Source organism: Panthera pardus, unplaced genomic scaffold (assembly GCF_024362965.1).
Source record: "Panthera pardus isolate Hobbes unplaced genomic scaffold, ASM2436296v1 HiC_scaffold_2, whole genome shotgun sequence".
NCBI lineage: Eukaryota > Metazoa > Chordata > Mammalia > Carnivora > Felidae > Panthera > Panthera pardus.
In genome coordinates, this window is record NW_026526765.1 from 129,192,190 (window position 1) to 129,208,094 (window position 15,905).

A 15,905-nucleotide genomic window follows, 5' to 3' on the forward strand; every position below is an offset into this window, starting at 1 on the left:
TCGTTCTTTCACAAATATTTATTGAAAACCTAGTCTGTGCTAGGTCCTATTTTAAGTCCTATTTTAGGCTCTGGAGATACTTGTGAAAACACCTACAAAGCTCCTTATGACCTTATCTGTAAGAGAGGTCATAAACAAGTCAGCAATCAGGCTAAGTCTTTAGCTCTCCGCATGGACGCAGTGTACAACTGCTTTTTGAATTTTTTCCTATGGTTGTTTTTTTTCTTTTAACGTTTACTCATTTTCAAGAGAAGAGAGAGAGCATGAGCGGGGAAGGGGCAGAGAGAGGGAGACACAGAATCGGAAACAGGCTCCAGGCTCTGAGCTGTCAGCACAGAGCCAGACGCGGGGCTCAAACTCACGGACTATGAGATCATGACCTGAGCTTAAATCGGACGCTCAACCGACTGAGCCACCCAGGTGCCCCCCTATGGTTGTTTTTAATATTGGGAATATTGCAAGAGCCACAAAGGTAGTCGCGGGATTTAGGAGCGCCTCCCCACTGCGTACCGGTGGCAGCCAGGTATCCCCGCCCCAATGCGGGCCAGAGTTCTAGCGCAGTCGAATGGCAGCATTGCGCAGGCGCAGCCTTAGTACTGGCGTCCTAGGAGACGGACTCGGAAAGCTTCCGCGCAGGCGTAATTCAGAAGGCCAAGAGAGCCTGAGGCCCGGGGACGGGGCGGGGCGAGCTCGCAGTGCGCTTGCGCACAGCCTGCTCTCGCCCGAGGAGCCGCAGTCTCGAGAGCGCCAAGGCGGTTTTTCGGTAATCTCTGACAAACCTCTCCTGCGAACCCGGCGCCGTTGGACTGCGCCCAGGGCGGGGACGTCAGCGGGGCACAGGAGGGAGCCACGATGCCGGTGAGGAGAGTCGCTCAGCTGCTGGGATTCCTCATCCCAGCGGCCTGGCTCGGGGGCGCGGCTGTTGCCATGGAGGCGCGGAACAGGCAGGCGTCTGGGGTGGGGCGGGGCAGGGTCAGCTCTGCTGGCTCCAGCGGTTGGGGAGCCTGGCGGGTGGGCTGGAGCCCGCGAGGATCCTGCCGGTCCTGGGAGGGGCCCCGGGCAGGCCCTGCTGTCTTCGCTGGTGCTGCATCCCGCAGGGCCTGTGCTGCTTGACATAAAGGCACAGCGCCTGAGGATGCGCTCTCGCTCCCAGCCCTGCTAGCTGAGTGGGGCGCCTGGGAGCGGCCGCGGGGGGTCGGCTTTGGATGCTCCACACCTGGTGGGGTCTGTACGCCAAGGAGCCAGCTCCGGAAAGGAGCGAAACGAGAGCTGCCTGTTCTTACTCCAGCCCTTGACTCGAGCTGTCATTCCTTTCGTGGTGCTTTAGCTTACAGTGCAGAATGTAACCCGTAGGTGTCTTTGTGTGTGAGGCCGGGGGTTGGGTGGTATGTTTGTCTTGTAGGATTTCACAGGACATTATCGTACATTTAATAGGGGGCGTCCTAAGTCCATTATAGGGTCGTGGAGAACACATAGGGCTTTGGTTGTTTTTCTTCTGGTCCGAGGCCTCGGACAATTATTTAATCTTTCTGGGTCTTTAATTCCCACGTAATTAAACTTTTCCTCATGGGGTTTTATCAGGATGAAATAAGGTAACGCACAACGGAATTGAAGGACAGTACTTGACATTTAGCATTAAATGCTTAGTATTTGTTCCGTGATCTTGCTTTCAAGTTATTTATCAGTTCACTCAGCAAATACTGGGGATCAATCACATGTTAGGCACTGGAGGTAAAATATTGAGCAAAACCAGACAGGTTCTTGAACTTGGGAAGATAGAAGCTTGCCTTAATGGGCAGAGGTGAAAATCATGTTGGTAGAGACAAGACCCTTAACATTAACGAAGTGAATGGGTGGCATATAATAGAAGGTAGCTTCTGGTGAGTTGTAAGGTGTTTCTATGTAGGAACGCTGGCCTATACATGTCAGATCATCTTTTTTTTCTCAAAAAAATTTTTTTAATGTTTATTTTTGAGAGAGGGAGACACAGAATCTGAAGCAGGCTCCATGCTCTGAGCTGTCAGCACAGAGCTGGTCATGGGGCTCAAACCCACGAACCACGAGATGGTGACCTGAGCCAAAGTCAGACACTTAACCAACTGAGCCACCCAAATCATCGTTTTTTTCCAAGAGAATCTAGAAATTGTTATTTTTATGAAATTTCTCCATTTTTGAATTTTAGCAACTAATTAAAAAATATTTTTAAATTCTATGAGCCATACAAAAAGTATTTGTGGGCTGAATTCAGTCCCTTGAATACCAGTTCGCAACCTCTAGTGTAGACAGATAGGACAGACAATCAAATAAGAAGCAAAGAAAAGTAGAATTGAAACCGTTGTAGAGGAGGGAGAGAGTAGGGTGCTCTCAGGGCCTATACCAGGATTTGACCTAGTTAGGGAAGTCTTTCCAAGTGAAGTGGCTGTTTTGGTGAGACCTGAGACTAAGTGAAGGTGAGAGTGAGGAATGTTCTAGGCAGAAGGAACAGCACATGGAGAGGCTTGTGGTAAGAAGGAGCATGGTGAACAGAAAAGGCTTAAAAAACAAACAAACAAACCCGTGTGGCTGTGGCTAAGAAAGCCAAGCAGGGAAACTTGTGAAATAAGGCTAGACAGGTAGACATGGGCCAGAGCCAGGTCTTAAAGGCCGCCTTAAGGACTGTGTTTTCATACACAGTCCTTATGTCAGTGATGTCAGCGGGAAGCCTTTGCGGAGTCGTAACTACGGGAGTGTCATGATTAAATTTGTGTTGAAGCTGACTGCCATGGAGGGAACAGACTGTAGGAGAACCTAACTAGATGCAGGTGTCCCGTTAAGGAGCCTTACAATGCAGGGTGGGAGAATGGGGACTAGACTAACGTGGTGAAAGTAGAGAAGGGGAGAGGTATCTTGTGTTGGTACTGTTCAACTAAACGATTGAACTTTACTTCAGTAACCGGATTGTATTTTTCTAATTGAAGTATAATTGACCTATAATAATTTCACCTGTACCACGTGATTTAATATTTGTATTCCTTGTGAAATAATCCCCACAGTAAGTCTAGTTACCATCCATCGCCAGAGTTAAATTTTTTTTCTTATGAGAAATTTCAAGATACAGTCTTTAAGCAACTTCCAAATATGTATTTTCAAATATGTATTATTGACTGTAGTCACCATGCCATATATTATTTATACATGACTCATGTATTTTATAACTGGAAGTTTGTGCATTTTGATCCCTTTCACCCATTTTGTCTATCTCCGTACCCAACTCCCCTCTGGCAACCACTAATCTGTTCTGTGTATCTACAAGTTTTGTTTGTTCATTTGTTTTTTTTAGATTCCACGTATAAGTGAAATCATACAGTATTTGTCTTTGTTAAGGATTATATTTTAACATAGAGTCTTAATCATAAAATTTCAAAAATTGAAACTTTACATGTATAGATGTTCATAAGGTTAGAGGCGTACTAAAACATTTATGTCTGCTATTGGGCTTTCTGTGTTTTATTTAATGTCTTCTATAGAGAAGATAGACTACATACAGTTATGTGATTAAAAAAAAATTTGACTAATGCATTGTAGAAAATAAAAGTCTCGGGGGAACACAGAACCTACTACTATATTCTTGATTAAAGTTCTTAACCATGTTCACATGTGTTTTCCTATAGGCAGGAAACTCAGAGGAAGTCAGGGACTTTTATGCAGAAAGGCAGTCTATAATATACTGGTTCATTTTCTTCTTGAATAGCATTTATTTACTATAAATGTAAATTAGATTTTCTCTCCCCTCATTTGTATTGTAAAAAAAACCTATTTGCCTTTTCATATCTTTTAATAAGCCTTTTCTGTATATCTGTAAGATCTTTAATTGCATTTAACAAATATTCATGGAGTATTTAATATGTGCAAGGTACTAGGATGGCAAAGTAGCCTTTTTCAAATTTGAAATTTAATTTGCTGAAGGTAAAAGTAAATATTCTTTTCATTATTTGTGAACATTTTCTCCACCAGATCAATAAATCAGAGAAGCCTGAAAGCTGTGATAATGTGAAGGTGGTTGTTAGGTGCCGGCCCCTCAACGAGAGAGAGAAATCAATGTGCTATAAACAAGCTGTCAGTGTGGATGAGATGAGGGGAACTATTACTGTACATAAGACTGATTCTTCCAATGAACCTCCAAAGACATTTACTTTTGATACTGTGTTTGGACCAGAGAGTAAACAACTTGATGTTTATAACTTAACTGCAAGACCTATTATTGATTCTGTTCTTGAAGGCTACAATGGTGAGTATAAAGTCCACTTTTTAAAAAATAACTTTATTGAGGTATTAATACCCTATAATTTCACCCATTGTAATCATACAGTTTGATGAGTTACAGTAAATACATACAGTTTTGAAACTATCACCACAATCCAGTTTTATGATCACTGAAATTTCTTTATGTGCCTTTGCATTCCCATCTCCAGGCTGCCGTTGACCTGCTTTTGTCTATAGTTCTGTCTTTCCTTGAAATTCCATGTAAACCAAAGCATACACTATCTATCTTTATTATCTGTTTTCTTTCACTTGTATAATGTTGTTGAGGGTCATCCATGTTGTTGTGTATATCAGTCCTTTGTTCCTTTTTAATGCTGAATTCCATTTTATGAATATACCTCCTTTAGTGATCTTTGATGGAAATTTGGATTGTTCCAGTTTTTTGCCTGTTATAAATAGTCCTGCTATGAACATTCTTTTATAAGTCTTTGTGCAACTAAATTTTAAAATTTCTCTTGGGTAGATACCTAGAAGTGGAATTTCTGGGTCATATGGTTAAGGTATATTTGTTTTTGAAGAAATTGCCAAACTGTTTTTGAGAGTGGTGACTATTAATTTGTTTTCCTCATGAGCGTGGTATGAGGGTTCTAGTTTCCTCACATTCTCACCAACATTTAGATTATCAGTCTTTTTAATTATAGCTGTTGTAGAGGCTCTGTGGTGGTATTTCATTGTTTTAACTTGTATTTCTCTGTAACTAATAATGTTGAGTAGCTATTCATATACTTATTTTCTAAATGTTTGTTTATTTTTGAGGTGGGGGAGCAGAGAGAGAGGGAGAGAGGGAATCCCAAGCAGGCTCCACACCATCAGTGCAGGGCTGGATCTCGTGAATCGTGGGATCATGACCTGAGCTGAAATCAAGAGTCAGATGCTTAACTGACTGAGCCACCAGGGAACCCTGTGGGAAGGTTTTTAACTAAAGATTCAATTTCTTTAATAATATAGATATTCAAGTTACCTATTTTTCTTTTAGTAAGCTCTGGTAGTTTATCTTTCATGGAATTTGTCGAATTTATTGGCAACAAGTTGTTTATGTCAGTCCTCTATCATTCTTACGTTAGAATGTGGTGTGATCTTTTTCAGTAAGATATTGGTATGTGATACATGATAGATTGTAATTTGTGTCTTCTCTTTTTCTTGTGATTAGTCTGGCAGGAGGTTTAACAATTTTACTGATTTTGTCAAAGAACTGGCTTTTGGTTTTAATAATTTTCCTTTATTATTTTTTACATTTTCTATTTTGTGAATTTCTGCTTTGATCTTTATTTTTCCCTCCTACTTTATTCCTCTTTTTCTTTGTTATGGTGGAAGCTGAGGTCATTGTTTTGAGACCTATATTCCTTTCTAACATAGAGGTTTAATGCTATGAATTAAACCCTAACTACTGCGTTAGTAGCATTGTATGGATTTTGACACACTGTGTTTTCATTTTCATGCAGTGCAAGAACTTTCTTCCCTCCCTTTTGATTTCTTCTTTGATCCTTGGGTTATTTAGAAATGTGTTAAGGGGTGCCTGGGTGGCTCAGTCAGTTAAGTGTCTGACTTTGGCTCAGGTCATGATCTCACAGTTCGTGGATTCAAGCCCCGTGTGGGCCTCTGTGCTATCAGCTCGGAGCCTGGAGCCTTCTTCAAATCCTGTGTCTCCCTCTTTCTCTTCCTGTACCCTGCTCGTGCTATGTTGCGTGTGCTCTCTCTCTCTCAAAAATAAATAAGCATTAAAAAAATACTTAAAAAAAATAAAGTGTTCATTTCCAGATATTTTGGGATTTTCCAGAGATCTATTACTGATGTCTAGTTTAATTCCATTTTAGTCAGAGAAATACTATGTAAAACTTGAATCTTTTGAAATTAGAGATGTGTTGTATAATCTAGAATGAAGTTTATTATTAAATGTTTGTATATTCTTAAAAAAAAAATTTTTTTAATGTTTATTTATTTTTTGAGAGAGAGAGAGTGAGACAGAGTGTGAGTGGGGGAGGGCTAGAGAGAGGGAGACAGAATCAGAAGCAGGCTCCAGGCTCTGAGCTGTCAGCACAGACCCTGACGCAGGGCTCAAACCCATGAATCGTGAGATCATGACCTGAGCTGAAGTCGGACACCCAACCGACTGAGCCACCCAGGCTCCCTTAAATGTTTGTATATTCTTGAAAAGAATGTGTATTTTGCTGTTGTTGGGTGGAGTGTTCTATAAATGTTCATTTCATTACATCAATTTGTTCAATAGTGTCGTTCAGATTTTCTTTATACTTAATTATTTTCTACTTGGTGTGTCACTGAGAGAGGGCTTTCGAATTCTCTGACTTCATTTTTGTATTTGCTTTTTCCTTTTAGTTCTATCACTTTTTACTTAATGAATTTTGAAACCCTCTGAGTAGGTGCATAAATGCTTAGGCATTTTAAATCCTTGTGGTGAGTTAAACTCTTTTTCATGATGAAATTACTCTCTTTATCCCTGGTAATATTCCTTACTCTGAAACCTACTTTGTCTGATATTGATACAGACATTCTAATTTTCTTTTGATGCTATGTTAACATAGTATATCTTCTTTCATTCTTCTACTTTGAACCTACTTGTGTTTTTATATTGAAAGTGCATTTCTAGTAGGTAGCTATACTGGAAGTCACTAAGATTACCACATTTGCAGATTGCTGGGAGAAGTCAAGGGAGTCAGTCTATAGTTGTACTTACAGCTTTGGCTTATTAGAGCAAAAAAGACACACATGCATAGCCAAAAGAAAGAAGGAAAGGAAGGAAGAAAGAAATGAAAAAAGGAAGAAAGAAAACAAAAAACAACAAAGGGAAAAGGTGCCTGGGGTGAAGTGTGGAGGAAACCAGGTACAGACTTCCAAGAGTCCTCTCCTACTAGTAGGCACACAAGATGTGCTTAATTGTTCTACCATTGACTATGATAGTACTTGTTAAATGTTGTTTGTCAGGGAAGTTCTGTAAGAGACACAGTGCCCAAAGTTTTTATTGGAGCCTGCTCATATGGGCACCCTCAGCCTAGCACTTGCCAAGATCCCAGGCTCTCAGGAGAAGGAAAGCAGGTGTTTAGCACAAACCACCTTGTTTATATAAACAAGTTAGGCATAGTGAGCTACTCTTACCAGTTAGGGAGTGATGAGAACCCTTCTTAAATCCACATTCCCAGATGCTAGTCAAAAGCCAACTTTGAAAGCAGGCCTCTCAAAGAATAGCAATCCCAGATCTGTTGTTAGCTCTTTTTGGCACAGCACTGTATAGTTGGTAGTATTTTGAGTGTGTGTGTGTGTGTGTGTGTTTTTAAACTCAGTCTTGCTAACTCTGCTTCTTCACTGCAGGTATTGAGACAATTTATGTCTTGCTTTTTGTTTTCTCTTTGTACTCTTTTCCTCCTTTTATGCCTTCTTTTGTATTATTTTTATTATTCCATTCTTCTCTGTTGGCATATATAGCAATACATCTTTGTTTTATTTTAGTGGTTGCATTAAGGTTTATAGTATAAATCTTTAATGTATCCCACTTTACCTTCAGGTGATACTATGCTACTTAAAAAATTTTTGTAGTGCTGTACTTCCAGTGGTTGTCTCCTCAGTATTGTGCTGTTGTCTACTTCTACATGTTATGCACTCCAAACCACATTGTTAATGTTTTTGCTTAAACCATCAGTTATCTTTTAAAGAGATTTAAATAATAGGAAAAAACATATATTACTTATAACTACTTATGTAGTTAACATTTTTGGTACTCTTTATTCCTTTATGTAGACCTATATTTCCATCTAGTAACATTCCTTCTGCTTTGAAAAACTTCCTTAAATATTTCTCAAGTGCAAGTCTGCTGGTGATGAATTCTTTCAGATTTTGTAGTCTAAAAAGTATTTATTTTGCCTTTGTTTTTGAAAGAAATTTTCACTGGGTATAGGATTCTAGGTTGATAGCTTTTTTTAATACTTGAAGAATATACCTCTCCTGTCTTCTCATTTGCATTTTTTCCTCCTGGAATTCTGCTTTTCTTCTTATCTTGGTTCTTCTTTATATGACATATCTTTCTTTGGGTGCTTTTAAGATCTTCTCTATCACTGGTTTTGAGCAATTTGATTATGATGTGCCATGTATTTTTCTTTATGTTTCTGTGCTTACTATTCATTAAGCTTTTTGGATCTGTGAGTTTGTAGTTTTCATCAGATTTGGAAAAATTTCAGGCATTGTCTCTTCAAATATTTTTCCTGTCCCCACCCTTTTTTTGGGGGTCTGCAGTGACATGTATATCAGGCTGCTTGAAATTGTCCCACAGCTCATTGATGCTGTTTTTCTTTTTTCTATTTTTTTCCTCTGTTACATTTTTTACTGTTTCTACTGATATATATTCAAGTTGACTGATCTTCTATTCTGCAGTGTTGAATCTGCCATTTACCTTATCTATTGTATTTTTCATCCCACACGTAATTTTTATCTTTAGAAGTTTGATTTGGGTCTTTGCTGTATCTTCTGTCCAAGTTCTTCCAAATATCCATCCAAAGTTTCCACCTAACTTTTTAACATGTAGAATATAGTTTTTATAACTGTTTTAATGTCCCTATCTGCTAATTCTAACATTTACGTCCATTCTGAATTGGCTTTGACTGATTGATGGATTTTTTCATTATGAGTCATATCTTTTTTGCAAGTTTGGCAAATTTTGGTTGGGTGCCAGGACACTGCGAGTTTCACCTTGGCTCTTGAATTTTTTTATTTCTATAAATATTGATGAACTTTGTTCTGAGTTGCAGTTACTTGAAAATAGTTTGATTCTTTTATTTTTTTATTTTTATTTTTTTTTTAACGTTTATTTATTTTTGGGACAGAGAGAGACAGAGCATGAACTGGGGAGGGGCAGAGAGAGGGAGACACAGAATCGGAAGCAGGCTCCAGGCTCTGAGCCATCAGCCCAGAGCCTGACGCGGGGCTCGAACTCACAGACCGTGAGATCGTGACCTGAGCTCAAGTCGGACGCTTAACCGACTGAGCCACCCAGGCGCCCCAGATTCTTTTAGGTCTTTTAAGATCTTTAGTTAGGACTGGAACAGTGTTCATTCTGAGGTTATTTCCCTAAGAATGAGGCAAGACCTTTTTGTACCTAATGTCCTGTGAATCATGAGGTTTTCCAGTCTGACTGGTATAAATAGATACTGTTTCTGGCCTGTTTGAGTGCCGGGCACTCTTCCTTCCAAATGATTCCCGCCCCCCGCCCCCCCCCCCCCCCCCCCCCCATTTAGATAGTTTCCTTACACTCTTGAGATGCTTAGTACTCAGCTGAGTACTTGAGGAAGACCATCTGCAGATGTTTGGAATCTGGAGTTTTGTGTGCACTGTTGTCCTCTCTACAGCATATAGCTGCGTTGGGCTCTCTGGACTGTGGCTCCTTTTTTTTTTTTTTTTTTTTTTTTTTAATTTTTTTTTTTCAACGTTTTTTATTTATTTTTGGGACAGAGAGAGACAGAGCATGAACGGGGGAGGGGCAGAGAGAGAGGGAGACACAGAATCGGAAACAGGCTCCAGGCTCCGAGCCATCAGCCCAGAGCCTGACGCGGGGCTCGAACTCACAGACCGGGAGATCGTGACCTGGCTGAAGTCGGACGCTTAACCGACTGCGCCACCCAGGCGCCCCTGTGGCTCCTTCTTGACTCAGGGAATCCACCCAGCACTCCTTGGGTTCCCCATCCTGGTCCGTGGCTCTGATTATCTCACACGCCAGGAAGCTGGGCTGTCATAGGGCCCACCTCACCTGTTTGCCACTTTTCAGGGGTCATGGCCTTTTGTTGACTGGAGTCCATGGTCTTGAAAACTGTTGCTTCGTATTTGTTTCAGTCAGGAGGGTGAATCTGGTCCTTGTTACTCTATCTTTGTTGGAAGCTGAAGTGTCACAAGTTTAATTTTGAAATAATAGAACTGTGTATTTTAAAAAATAAATGTTGTATGAATTAGTATGTAAATGTCAAGGGACTTTTCACCTATTTTGCACCTATTATGCTGACTGAAAATTGTTGATAGTAACATACAAAAACATTTGGAAAAAGGACCAAAATCAGGACTGCTGTAACATAGAATGTTACATTATTTAAATGTATTATTCAAATGTGGAAAGACAAATACATAATCCTACCATTTAAAACTTTTTAAAAAAGTTAGTGAACTTTGTTTTTTAGAACAGTTTTAGTTTAAAGCAAAATTGAAAAAAGTACAGAGAGGGGCACCTGGGTGGCTCAGTCGGTTGAGTGTCCGACTTCAGCTCAGGTCATGATCTTGCAGTTCGTGAGTTTGAGTCACACGTCAGGCTCTGTGCTGACAGCTCAAAGCCTGGAGTCTGCTTCAGATTCTGTGTCTCCTTCTCTCTTTGCCCCTACCCCACCTGTACTCTGTCTCTCTCTCAAAAATAAATAAACATTAAAAAATATTAAAAAAAGAAAGAAAGAAGAAAGCACAGAGATTTCCCATATATCCTTTGTCCCCAAATATATACAAAGTTCCCCACTCTCAACATCCTCCACTACAGTGGTATATTTGTTACAATTGATGAACATACACTGACATGTCATTATCATCCAAAGTCCATAGTTTACATTAGGGTTCACTCTTGTACATTCTGTGGGCTTTGACAAAAAATATAATGACATGTGTCTACTGTTGTAATATAAATAATAGTTTCATTCTGTGCACTGCTTGTTTATCCTTCCTTCCCCTACTAAGCCTGGCAACCACTAATGCTTTTACTGTCTCCATAGTTTCACCTTTTCTAGAATATCATATAGTATGTAACCTTTCAGTTTGTCTTCTTCCACTTAGTTAATAGGCCCTGAAGTTTTCCCCGTGTCTTTTCATGGCTTGATAGCTTATATCTTTATTTATGCTGATAATGGATAATACTCTATTATTTGGCTGTACCACAGTTTATTTATTCACCTACCTACTGAGGGACATCTTGGTTGCATCCAAGTTTTGGCAGTTAGGATTATGCACTGAAATAAAAATCCACGTGCAGATTTTTTGTAGGCCTTCCACCATTTTAAAGATGTAGTTAGGAAATAGGGAGATGTGGTAAGATTTCAGGTCGTTTTTAGTTTTTAAAAAGTAGAGTTTTAAGAGAAGTTCATATGAAGGAAATGCTGGCATTAGATTTGTTAAGCTGGACGTAAAAAGCTAGGAATTTGGAATTTCCTCTCTGAAAATGAGATAAGATTTTTTTATTTTCAGGCATTCCTGATCCTTCTTAGCTCTAAAATTAGAGATTAATATGCTTTTTAAATTAGTAATCTTCATGTATTTAATGCATTCATAGAAGTTGCATTAGGAATTAATTTTGAATTCAAAAAATTTCTGGCCCTTACATACTTTTTAGAAGTATGAGCTCTGGACTCAAATGGACTGTGTGCAGACCTTCTTTCTACCACTTACTATGACATTGAACAAGTAATCCAACCTCTGTAAGCCTTCGATTCCTCAACTAAAGCATGGAAATAGAAATAGTGCCCAGCTTTTAGGATTGGGGTGAAAATTCAGTAAGGATGCATGTAAAGTACATGCCTAGCTCATAGCAGATGATCTGTAAATGATAGCTCTTGTGTCAGTTATAAAGTGCAGTCTGTGAGTTCATAATATTTTTAGCTCTTTTGAATGCAATAATGCATTTTTATGGCAGAGTTTGAAATATTCAGTGAGTTAGAAAAAATTAAGACTTTTTTATTCCCATGTGTAAAAAATGGCTTCTGTTGTGATTATTGTGCTTATTGTCACAGAAAGTCTAGAAATGATGATGACATAAGAGGTTAACTGCATAGAGTGATAGTTGAAAAGCCTTTGTCATTTGGGCTGTCACTTCCTGTGCTGTGTTCTTAAACTGAGCTGTCCCCCTTGGAAATCACATGCACTCATAGGGCTTCACTGAGCAAATACATTTCATCCCTCCACCTGCCTCCACATGCTTGATGCATGCATTTATTTGGTTGTGTCACGGGCACTTAAAGCTCAGTGTGCCCTGCACTGAATTCATGGTCTTTCTTTTCAAACTCATTTTTTCTAGTGATGTTCACCATCTCAGTATACAGCAGTATACAGCATAGCCATACATCCCTTTGTTCCAGCCAGAAATTTGAAAGTCGTTCTGGATTCCTCCCCTGGCTAATTATTTCCCAGGTGCTATTGATTCTGTTACATGTCTCTGAAATCCTTCCACCTTTCTCACTCCCTTCTGTTGTCAGCTCCAGCTCTTTGACTGGTTTCTTCACAAATCTCCCTTTGCTTTCTTCCAATTCTATGTACACAGTATAGCTGTAGCGATCCTGATTCACTCCTAACTGCAGAATCATTCTTTGGCTTCGCTTTGCTTTTATGATACCTTCTTAAAACCTTAGTATGGTCTTCATGGCCCTGTGTGATTAGGCTCCTGCTGGTGTCTTTAGCTCTGTCTACATCCATCTTCATTTTCCATCTCTGTTTCCTTCATTCTGATCTCATTTCATTTCCTCAAAACCTCTCTTTTTTCTCTCTTGCCTCTTGCTGTCCACTCTGTTACTATCTCTTACTCATATTTCAGATTGCATCTTAAATTTTAGCTTTTCTGGAATGCCTTTCCTGATCCCCCCCACCCCCGCATTTCCTCTTGCATCAGTTCTCCTGCCTACACTATGTCCCTTTACTGTCATCTAGAATTCTGTTTCTCAGTCCCAGGACTCATCCTCCTATAAATATTTGACCAATACCTCCTTTCCAAGATTACACATACTGTAAGATTAAGAACTATGTTTGTCTTGTTTTTCACTGTGTCCCCTGCTGCCTAGCACAATACCATACTCAGGTGTGTGGTGAGTAGTTGTTGAATGAATGAATTTAGCTGTTTAGAAAGTTTAAATTGTATCTGTAATTACCTGTAATGATTGTATTGTCACCTTTTTTGACTCCCCTATTCCTTACAGCTTTTACTTCAAAAATACATATTTTTTAAGTAATGAATTTATTTTAGGATAAAGAAGAAGGAAAATACCATTTACTTTTACTCTACCAGGCATCATGATGGTCGCTTGGAGTAAATTGTTTCATTTGGTTCTTACTATTAATGTCGGGTACTTATTCTTATCCTTGTTTTACCACTGAGGAGACAGTCTCTGGGTAGATTGTTGTGTCAGGTCATATGGCTCACCACTGGCAGATAGGTCACACTGAGGTCTTTCCATTCTAGAACTTGTCTTCTTTTGCTCCTGCAATTGTATTACCTTCTCCAACGTAATGTTTACACTAAGTAATCAGCATACACATTATAATGAATTTCTTATGCTTAGCCATGGTGTAAGACTTTACATTTACGGTTTGGGATACTTTTTATTAATAATTAGGAATATATCATTGATTTTAGGGCTTTGACAGTGCTTGGCTTACCTGGCACAGAGTACATGTTGTAATTGTTGATAATAGAAGTGAAATTTGTACTTGAGTAAGTTTTAAATCCAAGGAAGAAATTGCATCACAATATCAAAGGAATTATTTTTAAGAGCTGTTATTCTGTAGCATTGGACTCTAAAAGTGATTGATTCTCTTCATCATTTTCAGGGACTATTTTTGCATATGGACAAACTGGAACAGGCAAAACTTTTACCATGGAAGGCGTTCGAGCTGTTCCTGAACTTAGAGGAATCATTCCAAATTCATTTGCTCACATATTTGGTCATATTGCAAAAGCAGAGGGAGATACAAGGTAAAAGAGAATTCTTTTATTTTCTACTATTGAGAAGTACAAACACAAGAAAGGCATATAGGCACATATCTTCTCAATACGTATTAAAACTGTTCTTGTAAGTATTTCTCTGTTTTTTAAAATGATGTTTTATTTACAGATTTTTGGTTCGAGTGTCTTACTTGGAAATATATAATGAAGAAGTTCGTGACCTTTTGGGCAAGGATCAGACACAGAGGTTAGAGGTAAGGATAACTGGAATTGAAGTGCTTTCCAAAGCAGTAGAATGTTAACTAAATTAAAGTTCCTTTTGTACAAAAGGTACTTTTAATAGTTTACTTATTTTTTTACCTGTTTATATGGTCCCGATTCAAAATTTTAAATATTGTGAAAATTTATGCATTGAAAAGTTGTTGCTACTCCATTTTCTCCCCACCCTAAGATAACCACTGTCAGTATTCCTTCAGTGTTCCTTTATGTAAATACAAATAGAATTTTACTTCTGCTCTGTAAGTGGCTCTATATGTATATTGATCTGCACTTTTTTTTTAATTAAAATTCTTCTTCAGGTAAGTGTAGAGTTATGTGCAGCTGTTAAGAAGGAATATGGAGAGATTACCCTTTACATAGAAGTACTTTTTACACAGTTTTCCCCAGTGGTCATATTTTACAGAGCTTTAGTACGGTATCACAACCATGATATTGACATTGCTATAGTCTATAGATTTTACTCAAGTGCCCCAGTTTTTCTTGTACTCATTTGTACTTTGTACTATTTTGTCACATGTTTATGTGATCTGTCCACTACCATGTCAAGGTACTAAGCAGTTGTATCACAAAGATGCCTCATGTTGCCCTTTTATGACCACATCCACCTCTCTCCTGACTATGTTCCTCTGTCCCCTTCCCTAACCCATGACAGTCCTAATCTTCTTTCCAATTCTAAAATTTTGTCATTTCAAAAATGTCATATAAATAGAGCCTTACAATATATAACTTTTGTGATCGGCCTTTTTCACCTGGCATAACTCCTCTGAGGTTTATCCAAGTTGTTGCATGTATTGATAGTTTATTACTTTTTATGGTGAGTAGTAATGTATGGTGTATATATGTAAAGTTTAACCATTCACCTGTTGAATGACATCTAGGCAGTTTATAGTTTCTGGCTGTTACGAATAAAGCATCTATGAACATTTGTACACAGATTTTTTTTTAAGGTTATTTATTTTGAGAACAGAGAGTATGTGTGTGAGCAGGGGAGGAGCAGAGAAAGGGAGAGAGAATCCTAAGCAGGCTCCACGCTGTCAGCCTGGAGCCTGATGTGGGGTTCAAATCCACATACTGTGAGATCATGACCTGAGCCTAAACCAAGAGTTGGATGCTTAACTGACTGAGCCACCCAGGTGCCCCTTCACACAAATTTTTATGTGAATGTAAAGTTCCATTTTCTGGTATGGATGCCAAGAGTACTTTACAATTTATTCTAAGTCAGAAATTTTTAATGTGTCAAAAAAGAAAAAGAAGGGGAACTTGGGTGGCTCTGTTGATTTGAATGTCCGACTCTTGATTTCAGCTCAGGTCATGATCTCACAGTTTGTGAGATCAAGCCCTCTGTCCAGCTATGTGCTGAGAACATGGAGACTGTTTGAGATTCTCTGTCTCCTTCTCTCTCTGCCCCTCCCTCACTCGCCCTCTCTGTCTGTCTCTCTCTGTCTCTCTCAAAATAAATAATCTAAAAAAAAAAAGGTCAACACTAATGTGACTTAAAAAAAGGAAAAAGAAGGGAGGAGGAAAAATGAAATTTTTTAAGTGTCAAAAATAATGGTATTAATTATAGATATAATAAAAAAATAGTAGTTTTCAATGTTTCTTTTACCTAAAGGAAAAACTATAATTTCTGATTAAGAAATTCTAG

General features: G+C 38.9%; 1 protein-coding gene across 5 annotated transcripts in view; it reads left to right on the plus strand.

The window, feature by feature from the left end:
* Positions 1–681: 681 nt before the first annotated feature.
* The window catches only part of KIF3A (kinesin family member 3A), a 48,948-nt gene continuing 33,724 nt past the window's right edge, over positions 682–15,905 (plus strand). For 2 of the 5 annotated variants that reach the window (XM_019422040.2, XM_019422041.2), the window contains exons 1-4: positions 682–858; positions 3,994–4,267; positions 13,867–14,011; positions 14,151–14,235. In XM_019422040.2, the coding sequence (XP_019277585.2) occupies positions 853–858; positions 3,994–4,267; positions 13,867–14,011; positions 14,151–14,235 (510 nt within the window). In that variant the 5' untranslated portion in view covers positions 682–852. Of the gene's footprint in view, positions 859–1,143; positions 1,350–3,993; positions 4,268–13,866; positions 14,012–14,150; positions 14,236–15,905 lie in introns of those variants that run through there. The other 3 variants (XM_019422042.2, XM_019422043.2, XM_019422044.2) reach the window with 2 other exon arrangements.